The 16,180-nt window shown below is 45.6% G+C and overlaps 1 protein-coding gene across 7 annotated transcripts in view; it reads left to right on the top strand.

Moving 5' to 3' along the window:
• The window catches only part of mtss1 (MTSS I-BAR domain containing 1), a 280,139-nt gene that overhangs the window by 253,614 nt on the left and 10,345 nt on the right, over positions 1-16,180 (top strand). For 5 of the 7 annotated variants that reach the window (XM_072556073.1, XM_072556075.1, XM_072556076.1 and 2 more), the window contains 3 exons: positions 5,433-5,552; positions 9,142-9,315; positions 11,737-11,902. In XM_072556073.1, coding sequence (XP_072412174.1) covers positions 5,433-5,552; positions 9,142-9,315; positions 11,737-11,902 — 460 coding nt within the window. The remainder of the gene's footprint in view (positions 1-5,432; positions 5,553-9,141; positions 9,316-11,736; positions 11,903-16,180) is intronic. The other 2 variants (XM_072556077.1, XM_072556078.1) reach the window with 2 other exon arrangements.

Consider the following 16,180-nt stretch of genomic DNA (forward strand, 5'->3'; position numbering starts at 1 on the left):
CGGCCCACTATGTTGTGCCGAACATTTGTTCTAGCTTAAGCACCTATCCATGTACCTATCCAATTGCCGCTTAAAGGTCGCCAATGATTCTGACTCTGCCACTCCCACAGGCAGCGCATTCCATGCCTCCACCACTCTCTGGGTAAAGAACCCACCCCTGACATCCCCCCTATACCTTCCACCCTTCACCTTAAATTTATGTTCCCTTGTAACACTCTGTTGTACCCGGGGAAAAAGTCTCTGACTGTCTAATCTATCTATTCCCTGATCATCTTATAAACCTCTATCAAGTCACCCCTCATCCTTCGCCGTTCCAATGAGAAAAGGCCTAGGACTCTCAACCTATCCTCGTACGACCTATTCTCCATTCCAGACAACATCCTGGTAAATCTCCTCTGCACCCTCTCCAAAGCTTCCACATCTTTCCTAAAATGAGGCGACCAGAACTGCACACAGTACTCCAAATGTGGCCTTACCAAGGTCCTGTACAGCTGCAACATCACCTCACGATTCTTGAATTCAATCCCTCTGCTAATGAACGCTAATACACCTTAGGCCTTCTTACAAGCTCTATCCACCTGACTGGCAACTTTCAAAGATCTATGAACATAGACCCCAAGATCCCTCTGTTCCTCCACCTGACTAAGAACCCTACCGTTAACCCTGTATTCCGCATTCTTATTTGTCCTTCCAGAATAGACAACCTCACACTTGACAGGGTTGAACTCCATCTGCCACTCCTCAGCCCAGCTCTGCATCATATCTAAGTCCCTTTGCAGCCGACAACAGACCTCCTCACTATCCACAACTCCACTAATCTTCATATCGTCTGCAAATTTACTGACCCACCCTTCGACTCCCTCTTCCAAGTCATTGATAAAAATTACAAACAGCAGAGGACCCAGAACTGATCCCTGTGGAACTCCACTTGTAACTGGGCTCCAGGCTGAATATTTACCATCTACCACCATTCGACCAGTTAGCTAGTTCTCTATCCAACTGGCCAAATTTCCCACTATCCCATGCCTCCTTACTTTCCGCATAAGCCTACCATGGGGAACCTTATCAAATGCCTTACTAAAATCCACGTACACTACATCCACTGCTCTACCCTCATCCACATGCTTGGTCACCTCCTCATAGAATTCAATAAGACTTGTAAGGCAAGATCTACCCCTCACAAATCCATTTTTGGAAAAGCCACCATATCGAGCTGCCTTGTCCTTAGCAACATTCTGTGTTATCTCTTCAAAAATTCGAATTCAGTTAAACACAATTTTCTCTTGACAAATCTCTGCTGTCCTTTCTTAATTAACCCACATTTATAGGTATTAAAGACATCAATGGATAATGAGAGTGCAGGAAAATACTGTTGGAATAGATGATGCAGCTCTAATTGAATGGTGGAACAGGCTAGAGGGGCAGAATGGCTTAATCCTGATCCTATTTCCTCAGTTCCGAAAGTTTAGCTGAGTTTCCCAGCTTGGCCTGTGATCTACAGCGGAATTCTCCATCGGAAAGGAGAAGGAGCGTCTCCTCTGGTTTGCCGGAGTATGTATCATGCCCCATCGTTCAGGGAAATGTGGATCTAATTAGATTAGATTACTTACAGTTTGGAAACAGGCCCTTTGGCCCAACAAGTCCACACCGACCCTCCAAAGAGCAACCCACCCAGACCCCTTCACCTAACAGTACGGGCAATTCACCTGACCTGCACAACTTTGGACTGTGGGAGGAAACCGGAGCACCCGGAGGAAACCCACGCAGACACAGGGAGAACGTGCAAACTCCACAAAGACAGTTATCTGAAGTGGGGATTGAACCCGGGTTTTTGGTGCTGTGAGGCAGCAGTGCTAACCACTGTGCCACCGTGCCTCAATGCACTGTCTGTCACTGGGATGCTACCTGAATGCATTGTCCTAGAATGAAACCATGCTGTCTGGGAATGTGGTGAGGGATTCAGAATGGTTCTTTTCTGAACCCTTTCAAGTTTCACAACCTCCTTTCTGTAGCAGGGAGATCAAAACTGCACAGAGTGTCCTGTACAGTCACACCATGACCTCCTAACTCCTATACTCAATGTACCGACATATAGAACATAGAACATTACAGCACAGTACAGGCCCTTCGGTCCTTGATGTTGTGCCACCCTGTGAAACCAATCTGAAGCCCATCTTATCTACACTATTCCATTCTCATCCATATGTTTATCCAATGACCATTTAAATGCCCTTAAAGTTGGTGAGTCTACAACTGTTGCAGGCAGTGCATTCCATACCCCAACTACTCTCTGAGTTAAGAAACTACCTCTGACATCTGTCCTACATCTATCTCCCCTCAATTTAAAGGTATGCCCCCTTGTGCTCGCCGTCACCATCCAAGGAAAAAGGCTCTCACGGTCTACCTGATCCAACCCTCTGATTATCCTGTATGTTTTAATTAAGTCACCTCTCAACCACCTCCTCTAATGAAAACAGCCTCAAGTCTCTCAACCTTTCCTCGTAAGACTTTTCCCCCTATACCAGGCAACATCTTAGTAAATCTCCTCTGAAGCCTTTCCAAAGCTTCCACATTCTTCCTATAATGCGGTTACGATTGTTCTCTGAGGTAACCTTCCCTGTTCACTACACCACCAATTTCCATGTCATTGGCAAATTTACTAACTGTGTCTCCTATATTCTCATCCAAATCATTTATATGAGTTACAAAATACTGTGGACCCAGCACCGGTGCTTTTGGCACACCACTGGTCACAGACCTCCAATCCCAACTATTACTGTCCACCACCGCCTTCTGTCTCCTACCATCAAGCCAATTTTCTGTTCACTTGGCTAGCTGTCCCTGGATCTCATAAGATCTAACCTTACTAACTAGTCTACCATGCAGAATCTTGTCGAAGGCCTTGCTAAAGTCCATGTCGACAAGGTGTGCCACCCTGCCTTCATCTATCTCCTTGGTCATCTCTTCAAAAAATTCAATAAAGTTTGAGACACGTGATTTGCCACGCACAAAACCATGCTGACTATCTCTAATCATCCCTTGCCTTTCCAAATGCATGTAGATCCTATCTCTCAGAATCCTTACCAACAGCTTAACCACCACTGGCATCAGGCTTACCAGTCTATCGTTCCCTGGCATTTCCTTGGAGCCTTTCTTAAATAGTGGCGCATCATTCACCGCCATCCATTCTTCTCAGCCGTGCTGTTGATGATACAAATATCTCGGCAAGGGGCCCTGCAATTTCTTCTCTAGCTTCCCACAAAGTTCTGGGATACACGTGATCGGGTCCCAGAGATTTGTCTACGTTCTTGTGTTTTAAGCACTTCCTCTTTTGTAAGATGGACTCTTTATTTTTAAAGACATCACTATTTATTTCTCCAAGTTCCCTAGCTTCTGTGCCTTTTTCCACAGTACATACTGAGGCAAAATATTAATTTAGTATTTCATCCATCTGCTGTGATTCCACACATCAATGGCCATGGTGATCTTTAAGGGCCCTATTCTCTCCCTAGTTACTCATTTGCCTTTAATTTACTTGTAAAATGTCTTTGGGTTCTCCTTAACCTTAACTGCCAAAGCTATCTCATGTCCCCTTTTGTCCCTCCTGATTTCCCTCTTAAGTGTGTTCCTACTCCCCCATACTCCTCCAGTGATTCACTCTCCCAGTTATCCATACCTGACATATACCTCCTTTTGACCAGAGCCTCAGTATCTCTAGTCATCTCATGTTCCCTACTTCTACCAGTCGTGCCCTTCACACTAACAGGTACATATTGTTTCTGAACTCCCGTTATTTATTAAAAAAACAAGGGCAGGGCTTAATGGAAGGGCCCTGGATGATGGAACACACGCACCAAACCACCTCAACTCACCCTCCCACTCCGCCAAGGGCATGCAAGTCCTGTGCCGCCTCCACCACCAAATCCAAGCCACCCAACATCTGGAGGAAGAAGGCTTCATCTTCCACCTTGGGACCCTCAAACCACACGACATCAACGTCAACTTCACCAGTTTCCTCATCTCCCCTCCCCACCTCATCCGAGATCCAACCCTTCAACTCGGCACTGCCCTACCTCCAGCTTCCTTCCCACCTATCCATCCACTCTCCCCGCCGATCTAACCCCATCACCCCCCATTTGCATCTACCTATTGCCTTCTCAGTTACTTCCCCCCCCCCACCCCCACCCCTGCATCCCCACCCTCCTATTTATCTGTCAGCCCCCTTCTCCCCACGCCCCACCACAACATTCCTGATGAAGAGCTTATGCCCTAAACGTTGACTCTCCTGCACCTTGGATGCTGCCTGACCTGCTGTGATTCTCCAGCACCACACGTTTTGACTCTCATCTCCAGCATCTGCAGTCCTCACTTTCTCCCTGGAAAATGTTGTAGAACAGAGAGACTTAGGGGTTCAAGTATATAATACTTTGAAATTTGTGTCACATGTAGACCGCATGGTTAAGGAGCCATTTAGCACATTTGCTCAGTCTACGAGTTGGGATTTCATGTTGAGGTTGTACAGGACGTTGTGAGGTCTCTCTGGAGTACCTGTCTGGTTCTGGTCGCCATTCTGTAGGAAAAATATTATTAAGTTGGAGAGGGTTCAAAATTTGAATCATAAAGATAGACTGGGACTTCTTTTTATTGGAGCATAGGAGGTTGAAGATGACTTTATTGAGGTTTATAAAATCCTTGGCATAGAAAAGCACAATAGCAAACGTCGTTCCTTAGAGTGGGGGAGTTCAAAATTAGGGGGCATATTTTTAAGGTGAAAGGAGAAAGATTTGAAAAGGACAGGAGGGGCGACATTTTTACACGGAGTGGTTCTTTTGTAGAATGAGGAAATGGTGGATGTGGGTACAGTTACAACTTTTAACAGATATTTGGATAAGTACATGAATAGGAAAGATTTACTGGGATATGATCCAAACGCTGACAAGTGAGACTTGGTCAGCGAGGGCCAATTGAATCAAAGGGTCTGTCTGCAGGCTGTATGACTCTGACTCAATAATGAAATGTAATGTTTGTTCTAACTACCTGCCCATAAAATCTTACTTCCTGGTGTCCACTCTTCTCATAGCTTCATGCCTTCATTTATAACATAAACAGATCACTCTGTAATTATAGGCTGCCAAACAGTGATGGCACTGTGAAGGTTCAATTTTACAGTTTCACTCCAGCAGAAGATCCCAGCTAACTCAGTGAAATGATTGGTTGTGTGTATACGCTTTGTGCTGAGTTGTGTAGAGTGAATGAGAGTTCACTCTGGGTTAAACCTGTTGGATATTGCAATGTTGAGATGAGTTGGACCAGCCACTTCTGATTGATGTTTAAGATCATGATTTCTAATCTCTACTTCCTCTCTCCTTTATTTCTCTCTTTATCTTTCTCTTTACTTTTTGTTTTGCTTTAATTATTGGCTTAACCTGCAGAAATCCACCAGTTCAGCATCCTCCGAGGCTTCAGAAACCTGGAGGTCGGTTAGCGAATGCAGCTCTCCCACCTCTCTCTGCTCTGGCTACAAGACTGGGCTGTGGACAGCAGCCAGCAAGGTGATAGCAGCCTGTTCCAAGCCAGGTTTGAGTGCTGGGTCCTGAGGGAGGGTCAGAATAACGCATGGGGAGCAGTGACTTCCACCCAAGCTGTGTAACTGTGGAGCTGCAGTGTATGTTGGGAAAGGCACTGGAGTGAGTGGAGTGTTTAACTGCATCATGTCTGGATGAAATTTATTCCCTTTCAGTTTAGGAAAGCAATGTGCCTTTCAGTGGGAGGGTCAGCAATGAGTGGGAGCTTGGGTTGCAGGAAATCTACTGGGGTGGAAGAAAGTATGTTCAGAGAGTGGCGATTTAAGGATTAAGAATCCATGGGACAAAGGGACTTGGCTAGAAGCTGTGAGGCAGCACAAGATACTGGGCCTTTTATTACTGACGGTGACTGAGGTAGATCTGTTAACTGCTCTAGTTTGATTTGATCAACTGGGACAGATTAATTGATGGTCATTTACCAATTTTAGCAGCCCAACTTTCAGGAATCTGTCTCATCATCTTCCTTCAGTGGAATTTCTTTTGTGTTGATGTCTCCCATTTTATTTCTGTCTTTTTTTTAACTCTTTGGCCAAAGGGGATTTGGCAGAGGGCAACTAATGTGGTTCCCCTTTTCAAAAAGGGTGATAGCGACAGACTGTGGCGTTTCAGGCCATTGGGTCTCACATCAGTGATAGGGAAACTCTTGGAGAAAATTATTAATCTCTATTTGGAAATGTAAGGTTTTGTCAGATAGTCAGCATGGCTTTGTCAGAGGGCGAAAGTGAGGACTGCAGATGCTGGAGATCAGAGGGCGGTCATGCCTTATAAATTTGAGGAGGTGACCATGTGTGTAGCTGAGGTGATGCAGTTCGTGTCGTTTATTTGGATTTCAGCAAAGTTTTTGATAAGGTTCCACATGAGGGACTGATAAAGAACGTAAAAGCTCACAAGATCCAGGGAATTTAGCAACTGGCTTAGTGACAGGAGACTGTGTGTGATGGTAGAAGACAGTTTATGCAGCTGGAGACAGGTGTGTAAGTGGCTCACCACAGGGATCAATGCTGGCTGGGTCCCTTATTGTTTATGACATGTATAAATGATATAGAAGAAAATGTGCAGAAAAGTTTGCAGATCACGGAAGATTGACCAGGTGGTTGACAGTGAGGAAGAAGGTCTTAGGTTACAGTGGGATATAGACAGATTGGTCAGGTGGGCAGATCAATGGCAGATTAAATTTAACGCTGAAAAGTGTGTTACTTAGAAAGTGCAAGATGAGAGTACTGGTTACATGCAGGACATGAGGAAGTTCACAGGAGCAGAGAGATCCTGGAGTGCTTGTCTACAAATCCCTGAAGACAAGATGGGTTAATAGGGTAGTTAAGGAATACAGGTAACTTAACTTTGTCCGTCGAAGCATAGATTATAAGAGCATTAAGATTTTGTTGGAGCTATATAGAACTTAGGCCATAGCTGGAGCACTGTGGGCAGTTCTGGTCCCCACACTGTAGGAAGGATGTGATTGTACTTGACGATGGGGAGGAGACTCACTCAGATGGAGCATTTCAGTGATGAAGAGAGGCTGGATAAGCTCAGGTTGATATCTTTGGAGAGGAGAGGGTTGAGAGGGGCTTGATTTGAGGTGAATAAGATTATGTGGGGCATGGACAGGGCAAATCGAAAACAGCTGTTTCCCTTAGTTGAAAGGTCAGTTCCAAGGGGACATGGGTTCAGGATGAGAGGCAGGGAGTTTAGGGGGGATTTTAGGAAATCGGTTTTCACCCAGAAGGTGGTAGGAGTTTGGAGTGTGCTACCTGGGAGGGTAGTTGAGGTGGGAAAGCTCATAACCTTTATAAAATACTTGGATGCACACTTGGAATGTCAGAACATTCAAGGCCAAGGGCCTAGTATTGGAAGGAGGGACTAGTGCACATTGAGAGTAGTTCTTGTTGGTACAGACTCAGTTCCGTGCTGTATGATTATGTGATTATATGCCTTCCTGTTTCTGTTGCATTGAATGAAGGATATGGGTGAGGATGTGAGAGGGGAGGGGCTGCCTGGTTGAGTATAGGGTTTGGGGCAGTAGTGAGTGAGAGGGAGAAGTGAATGAGGATATGGATGGTTGCAAGGAGAGGCTGAGTGGGTGAGAACCTGCTTAACTTGGTGCCTGTGCCTTCAGTTGTTTCAGTGTCTACAGCTAGCACTGCACACTGCAATGGTGATAGGAACTCAGCAAGGAGCTCAGGATCCTGAATCCTTTCAGTCACTGCCTGCTACATAATGTACTTTCAACCCATTCAAGAACAGCTCCATCCCTCTCATGTGAGAGAATTCATTGAGTCCAGTGCTCACAACAGCAGCCTGCTCTATTACAGGGAATGATTGGGTACCATACTACTGGGGACAGGGTCTGTCACTGTAGATAATACTGAGATACAGTACCACTGGGGCTACATCTGTCACTGTATAACACTGGGGTACAGTCCTGGTGGGGATAGGTCTGTCACTGTATAACACTGGGGGACAGTACTGGTGGGGCAGGTCTGTCTCTGTATAACACTGGGGTACAGTACTGGTGGGGAAAGGTCTATCACTGTATAACACTGGGGTACAGTACGGGTGGGGAAAGGTCTGTCGCTAGATAACACTGGCATACAGTACTGGTAAGGACAGGTGTGTCACTGTATAACACTGGGGTACAGTACTGGTGGGGACAGGTGTGTCACTGTTTAACACTGGGGTACAGTACTGGTGGGGACAGGGGTGTCACTGTATAACACTGGGGTACAGTACTGGTGGGGACTGGTGTGTCCCTGTATAACACTGGGGTACAGTACTGGTGGGGACAGGTCTGTCCCTGTTTAACACTGGGGTACAGTACTGGTGGGGACAGGGGTGTCCCTGTATAACACTGGGGTACAGTACTGGTGGGGACAGGTCTGTCCCTGTATAACACTGGGGTACAGTACTGGTGGGGACAGGTGTGTCCCTGTATAACACTGGGGTACAGTACTGGTGGGGACAGGTCTGTCCCTGTATAACACTGGGGTACAGTATTGGTGGGGACAGGTGTGTCACTGTATAACACTGGGGTACAGTACTGGTGGGGACAGGTATGTCACTGTATAACACTAGGGTATGTTACTGGTGGGGGGAGGTCCATCTGGTGATAGTAAATGAACTGGTTAAACCAGTGTTTAAAACTTCCTAGGTGATGTGATGATCAAGGCTGTTGGATTATGTAATTGCTTCTTATTACTTGCTGATAACTGTTCACCAACCCTGGAGAACCCCTGGTGATAGTTCAAATTATTCTTATTCAGTAATGTACAATCTCAATTACCAGGTAATGCACAGTGTACATAAACAACCCCTCCAGCTCCTGGACACCAAACGCATCAGTGAGCAGACAGTGTGATGTTGTGTCTTTAGCCCTCTGTCCTGAAGCACACTGTAACCTTATCCAGTAAAGCTAGTTAAGGTGTGCCATAACTGCTGATTATTCGACAGTGTATTCCAATGGAGTGCATTTTTAAAATCATTTGCTTATAAAAGTATTCAGAATGTAGTATCTCTGAAATCCTATAATAATTGTAGTCTTGGTCTTGTCTTAAACCAGGATGGGGCAAAAGTAGCACCGATGGAGCTGCTGCAGACTAACAGCCTCCAGCCAAAGGAAGCAGCTTCTTATCAAATGGTTGGAGAGAATGGAGCCCAGACACCGCTGGAGGCTGGTGTGTATACACAGGCCATGGAGAGAGCGCAGTCTACAGGAGGGCCTGTTGCATACAAGGTAACCCCCAGTGAAAGATAAAGACTTTCATTTCTATAGTGCTTTCCAACACAAGTGTGATCTTGTTGTGATGTAGGAAATGTAGCAGTCCATATGCACAGCAAGATCACACAATCAGCAATGTGATAATGACAAGGTATGCGTCTTTCTGATTGAGGGAAAAAATATAGACCATTGGAGAGATATTCTGCCCTTGTCGAAACAGTCTGATGGAGTGGGTCACATCCACCTGAGAGCAGGTGTGCTCATCAGTAGCTGCCACATCTGACAGTGCTGCACTCTCTCTTTACTGTCCTGGCACTTTCAGCTTGGATTAAGAAGCTTAGAGTGTGGACTCAAACCCACAATTTTCTGATTCCTGAGTGTGAGTAGTTGGGGTCTAGATCAGAGTGGTGCTGGAAAAGCACAGCAGGTCAGGCAGCATCCGAGGAGCAGGAAAATCAACGTTTCAGGCAAAAGCCCTTCATCAGGAATAGAGGCAGAGCGCCTGCAGGGTGGGGAGATAAATGAGAGGAGGGTGGGGGTGGGGAGAAAGTAGCATAGAGTACAATAGGTGAGGGGGGTGGGGATGGAGGTGATAGGTCAGGGAGGAGAGGGTGGAGTGGATAGGTGGGAAGGAAGATAGGCAGGGGTAGGACAGATCATGAGGGCGGTGCTGAGCTGGAAGGCTGGAGCTGGGGTAAGGTGGGGGGGGGGGGGGGGCGGAATGAGGAAACTGGTGAAACCCACATTGATGCCCTGGGGTTGAAGTATTCTGAAGCGGAAGGTGAGGCATTCTTCCTCCAGGCATCGGGTGGTGAGGGAGCGGCAGTGGAGGAAGCCCAGGACCTCCATGTCCTCAGCAGAGTGGGAGGGGGAGTTGAAATGTTGGGCCACGGGGCGGTGGGATTGATTAGTTCAGGTGTCCCGGAGATATTCCCTAAAGCGCTCTACGAGGAGGCGCCCAGTCTCCCCAATGTAGAGGAGACTGCATCGGGAGCAACGGATACAATAAATGACATTGGTGGATGTGCAGGTGAAACTTTGATGGATGTGGAAGGCTCCTTTAGGGCCTTGGATGGAGGTGAGGGAAGAGGTGTGGCGCAGGTTTTGCAATTCCTGCGATGGCAGGGGAAGGTGCCAGGATGGGAGGGTGGGTTGTTGGGGGTTGTGGACCTGACCAGGTAGTCACGGAGGGAACGGTCTTTGCGGAAAGGGGTGGGGAGGGGAATATATTCCTGGTGGTGGGGTCCGCTTGGAGGTGGCGGAAATGTAGGTGGATGATGTGGTTTATGCGAAGGTTGGTAGGGTGGAAAGTGAGGACCAGAGGGGTCCTGTTCTTGTTATGGTTAGAGGGGTGGGGTCTGAGGGCGGAGGTGCGGGATGTGGACGAGATGCGTTGGAAGGCATCTTCAACCACGTGGGAAGGGACATTGCGGTCTCTAAAGAAGGAGGCCATCTGGTGTGTTCTGTGGTGGAACTGGTCCTCCTGGGAGCAGATACGATGGAGGAATTGGGAATATGGGATGGCATTTTTGCAAGAGGTAGGGTGGGAAGAGGTGTAATCCAGGTAGCTGTGGGAGTCGGTGGGTAATTGGAACTGAATCCTGAATACCAACTTCATTCAAGGCAGCCTGTAACTGAACCTGCTAGAGAAGGTGCTGGGGTGGGAGGTGTTGGTTACCTGCCACATTTCACCTGCAGCTGAATTTCTAATGGCCATACTTCAGTGGCAAATCCTGGGCAATGAATGAATGCTGCTGGTCTTTGGAGAAACAGAGCAAAGGTTTTGAGATAGCTCACCTCATCGAACCACTGCAGAATAGGAGGAGACTTGAAGATAATGCCACAGAGATTTTCACCTGAGAGATAAATGATGGTTGTGAAAGAAAGGTCAGAATTCCTGTGACGTATCTCCTTAGGGCACTGTAAATCTGGTGAACTAATTGCACACTGCACTCTTACTGAGCATCAGTGTGTGGGTCTGACATTTTGGGGTGAGGAATTTTGTGGTGCTGTGATTAAACCCATTTTTCTATGAAGGATGCATGGATCATTCCTGACTTCCTGTAATTCTGATCAGGAGCCTCTGATTTTTACCCAGCCTCATAACCCCTTGGAAAGTCCAGTCACTTAATACATGCCCCTCTATTTTAACTGTGATGCATTGCAGATGTATCATAAAGAGTCGTCATTGTTTGAGGTAGTGGATGAATAATATTGTGCTGTGGCTGTTATACACGGAGAGTATAGGAGTTTGTGATGATTGACTGCACACTGTGGGATCACACATTATCACTGGGCTTGATGTGAACAGATTATTTAACCTTGTGTATTTTAATTCCTGTTGATTCTCTCTGCACCCAGTCAGTTGAGTGCTGGTTCCCCACTGAGCAATATTAGTAATCAAATTGTATCCACTTCATTGTGGGTATTTTGCAGCCACAGATTGGACAGATGAGTGCTCGCGAACATCTTGCCTTAACCTTGAGTCAAGGAATGAATGTGGATACACAAAGGAGCAGCCGGGACTCTCTGCATTGTTCGAGTGGTTACAGCACCCAGACAACTACACCATCCTGCTCAGAGGACACCATCCCCTCACAGGGTAAGGAAGACCAATGGGACAGTAGCAAAGGCTAGGATTGGCAACTGGAACCAGCAGTGTACCAGAGTGGGTACAGTAGCATCATCACCATTACTGAATTACTAACCTGGGGCATGGGATAAGCCAAGTTCTGCAAGCAGGAACAGAGTGGAACGCCGTAATGTTCACAGGTGATACTAAAATAGGTGGGAAAGCAGGCAGTGAACAGGAGATAAAGAATTTACAGATGCATATAGGTAGGCTGGGAGAATGGACCAGACTCTGGCAGATAGAGTTAAATCTGGATAATTGTGAGGTTATCCATTCTGATCTGAAAAAGAAACAGACAAATTATTATTTAAATGGGAAGCAAATTCAAGGTGCATCAGTGCAGAAGGATCTGGATGGTCCTTGTTCATGAATCATGGAAAGTGGGTGTGCAGATCCAGCATAGAATAAGAAAGGCAAATGGAATCCTGGCATTTATTGCAAAGGACTGAGTTATAAAAGTACAGAAGTGATGTGGCAATTATGTAAGGCATCGGTGAGACCACTCCTGGAATATTGTGTTCAGTTTTGGTATCCTTTCTTGAGGAAGGATGTGTGGTGTCCCTGGAAGCAGTTCAGAGGAGGGTCACTAGGTTGATTGCAGGGATGAAAGGGCTGATGGATGAGAAGCAGTTGAATAACTTGGGCTTGTACTCACTGGAGTTCAGGAGAATGATGGGGATATAATTGAAGTTTTATGTTCCTCCTTGTAGGACAGTCTTGAACAAGAGAGCATAGATATAGAGTGAGAGGAGGTAGGTTCAAAACTGAGGTGAGAGAAACTACTTCTCTCAGAGGGTTGTGGATCTATGGAACTTCAGTGGAGGCAGAATCAAACAATATATTCAAGAACGAAATAGGTATGTTTCTGATGAAAAGTGGGATAAAGAACAATAGAGTGCAGGCAGGAGAGTGGAGCTGAGACCAGGATAAGATCAGCCATGTTGAATGGCAGAATGGGCTCGAAGGGCTGAATTGCCTACTCCTGGTCCTAATTCCTATGTTCCTAAGTCATGGTTCAGATCTCATACGTCATGCTTCCAGCATGTGGAAACTAAATTCGGTTAACCATGTAAGTTTGTAATAACAAGTTTATCAACATGAGCATGAAACTGCTGACATTATTTTTGAAAAAACACTGCTTTATTAACATCCTTTAAAAAATAAATCTGTCATCCTTCCTTGGTCTGGCCTTCATGTGACTCCAGACCCATGTCCTTGACTCTTAACTGCCCTCAAAATGGCTGACTGAGATACTATGTTCAATTCAGAAATCACTCTGGTGTGCTACAGAAGGTGTCACAAGGTCAATTAAGGGTGAGTAATAAAATCTGACCTTGTCAGAAACACCTACACCCTGTGAATGAATGTAAAATAAATGATTAATAGTGCAAGAAGATTTTAAAAAGGTGCCAGTGTATTTTCAGGAAGCAACGTAGTTTGGGTGATTGAGGGGTTGCATCAAATATGAATTGACAAAAAAAATTGATTAGAGAACATTTGACTTCAGCAAAGCCTTTGACAAGATGCCACATTAAACAAATCTTTGATAAGGTAAAGATCAAAGGCAAATGCACACTGGATACAGGGTAATTTGATAAAATGGATTCAAAATTGGCTCAGTTGTGGGAGACAGAGGGTGATGACAGAGGCTGCTTTACTGATTGGAAGCCAGTGGCATACCACAGGGGTCTGTGCTGGGTCCTCTATTATTTGTCATTTATAGAAATAACACAAATGACTGTGGGGGAGGTTGGATTAGTAATTTTGTGGATGACACAAAGATTGGTCAGGTCATTAACAGTGAGGTTGAGTGTCTTGGACTACAAGAAGATATAAATGGGACGGACAAATGGGCAGGTAAATGGCAGATGGAATAACCCTGAGAAGTGAGGTGACACACTTCAGAAAGAGTAATTTGACAAGGAAGTTTTCAATAAACAGCAGAATACTAGGAAGTTCTATAGAATAAAGGGACCTTAGAATGATTATGGTAGAGCTTGTTAGTAACGTGGTGAAAAAGGCATGTGGAACACTTGCCTTTATCAATCAAGGCATGGTTTACAAAAGCTGAGAAGTCATGTTGGAGTTGCCTAAGATTTTGGTGAGACAATATCTGCAGTACTGTGTGCAGTTGTGGTCACCGCGCTATAGGAAGAATATGATAGCACTGTAGGGGCTACAGAGGAGATTCACCAGGATGCTTTCTGGGATGGAAAATGTAAGTTATGAGGAAAGGTCGGACAGGCTTGGGTTGTTGTCATTAGAGTAGAGAAGACTGAGAGGCAATCTGATTGTGATATATAAGTTATGAGGGACATGGACAGGATGGGTAAGGAGAAGCTGATTCCCTTAGTTGAAGGGTCAGTCAAGAGGGGACACGGGCTCAAGGTGAGATGTAGGAGGTTTGGGGGGATGTGAGGAAAAGCTTTTTACCCAGAGGGTGTTGACGATCTGGAATGTGCTGTCTGGGTGGGGGATAGAGGTGAGTTGTCTCACATCTGTTTAAAAGAACCTGGATGAGCACTTGCATGTCAAAGCTGTGGGCTAAGTAATGGTAAATAGGATTAGGTTGAAGGTCAGGTGTTTCTCAAGTATTTGTTCAGTCTCAATGGGCCGAAGGGCCTCTTTTGCTCTGCATGATTCTAGAAAAGACAGAAAGATCTTAGGAAAGCGATGGAAAGATTTTTAAAAATACTTCAATGAGGTGTAGGTGTCATGAGCAAAGCCAGCATTTATTGCCCGTTGCTAATTGCCCTTAAATTAAACTGCCCTTGGATATTTCAGAGGGCAGTGAAGAGCCACCCGCATTGCTGTGGTCTGGAGTCACATGTAGATTAGGCCAGGTAAGGATGGCAGACTTCCTTCCCTAAAGGATATTAGTGAATTAGATGGGGTTTTTAAAACAACCAAATGGCACTTTTTTCCCCACATCACCCAATCACTCGAGGTATTTTATATTTATTAAACATCACCAGTAAATTACTTGTTTCTAATTGATCAATTTACATACAAAGCCCTTGAAGGATAAAACAGATCATACGTGACAGAAGCAGAATAAGGCCATTTGGTCCATTGAGACTGCTCTGCCATTCGATCATGGCTGATACATTTCTGAACTCTGTTCTCCACCTTTTTCTCCATGACCCTTGATCCCCTTACCCATCAAGAACCTATCTGTCTTAAATATACTCAATAATTTGGCCTCCACATCCCTCTGCAGCAATGAGTTCCACAAAATCACTTCCTTTTGGGCTCAAGAAATTCCTCTTTATCTCAGTTCTAAAGGGTCACCCCTTCAGCCTAATGCTGTGCCCTTGGATCCTTGTCTTCCTATGAGTGGAAACATCTTCTCCATGTCCACTGTATCCAGGCCTCCCAATATTCTGGAAGTTTCAATCAGACCCTCCCTCATCCTTCTAAATTCCATCGAGTACAGACTCAGAGTCCTCAACTGCTTCTCACATGACAAGCCCTTCATCCCTGGGATCATTCTTGTACATTTCATGTGGACCCCTACCAATGCCAATACATCCTTCCTTAGATATATGACCCAAAACTGCTCACAGTATTCCAAATGCGATCAGACCAGAGCCTTGTACAGCCCCAGTGTACATCTCTGCTCTTATATTCTAGCCTTTTTGAAAATAAGGCTAACATTGCATTTGCCTTCCTAACTGCCAACTGAACCCAGTTGTTAAACTTAAAAGAATCCTGAACTAAGTCCCTCTATGCTTCAGATTTCTGAAGCTTTCCCCCATTTGGAAAATAGTCTATGCTTGTATTCTTCCGACCCAAATGCATAATTTCGCACTTTCCCACATCGTATTCCATCTGCCATTTCGTTGCCCACTCTCCTAACCCGTCCAAGTCCTTCTGCAACCTCCCCACTTCCTTGGCACTACCTGGCCCTCCACCTTACATTGCTGCTAAGTTTGCCCTCAGTTTCTTCATTCAGATCATTAACATATAACATGAATAGTTGTGAAATCAACACCGACCCCTGTGGAACTCCACTTGTCACCCGCTTTCTGCCAGTCAGCCATTCCTCTGTCCATGCCAGGACCACCCCCCTAACACCATGGGCTCTTATCCAGCAGCCTCCCATGTAGCACCTTGTCAAAGGCCATCTGGAAATCCAAACAGATCATTTTCACTGGCTCTTGTTGTCTTAACTTGCTCATTACCTCCTCAAAGAATTCTAACAGATTTGACCTTACCTTAATGAAACCATGCTGACTCAGCCCTATT

Source organism: Chiloscyllium punctatum, chromosome 37, assembly GCF_047496795.1.
Source record: "Chiloscyllium punctatum isolate Juve2018m chromosome 37, sChiPun1.3, whole genome shotgun sequence".
Lineage (NCBI taxonomy): Eukaryota > Metazoa > Chordata > Chondrichthyes > Orectolobiformes > Hemiscylliidae > Chiloscyllium > Chiloscyllium punctatum.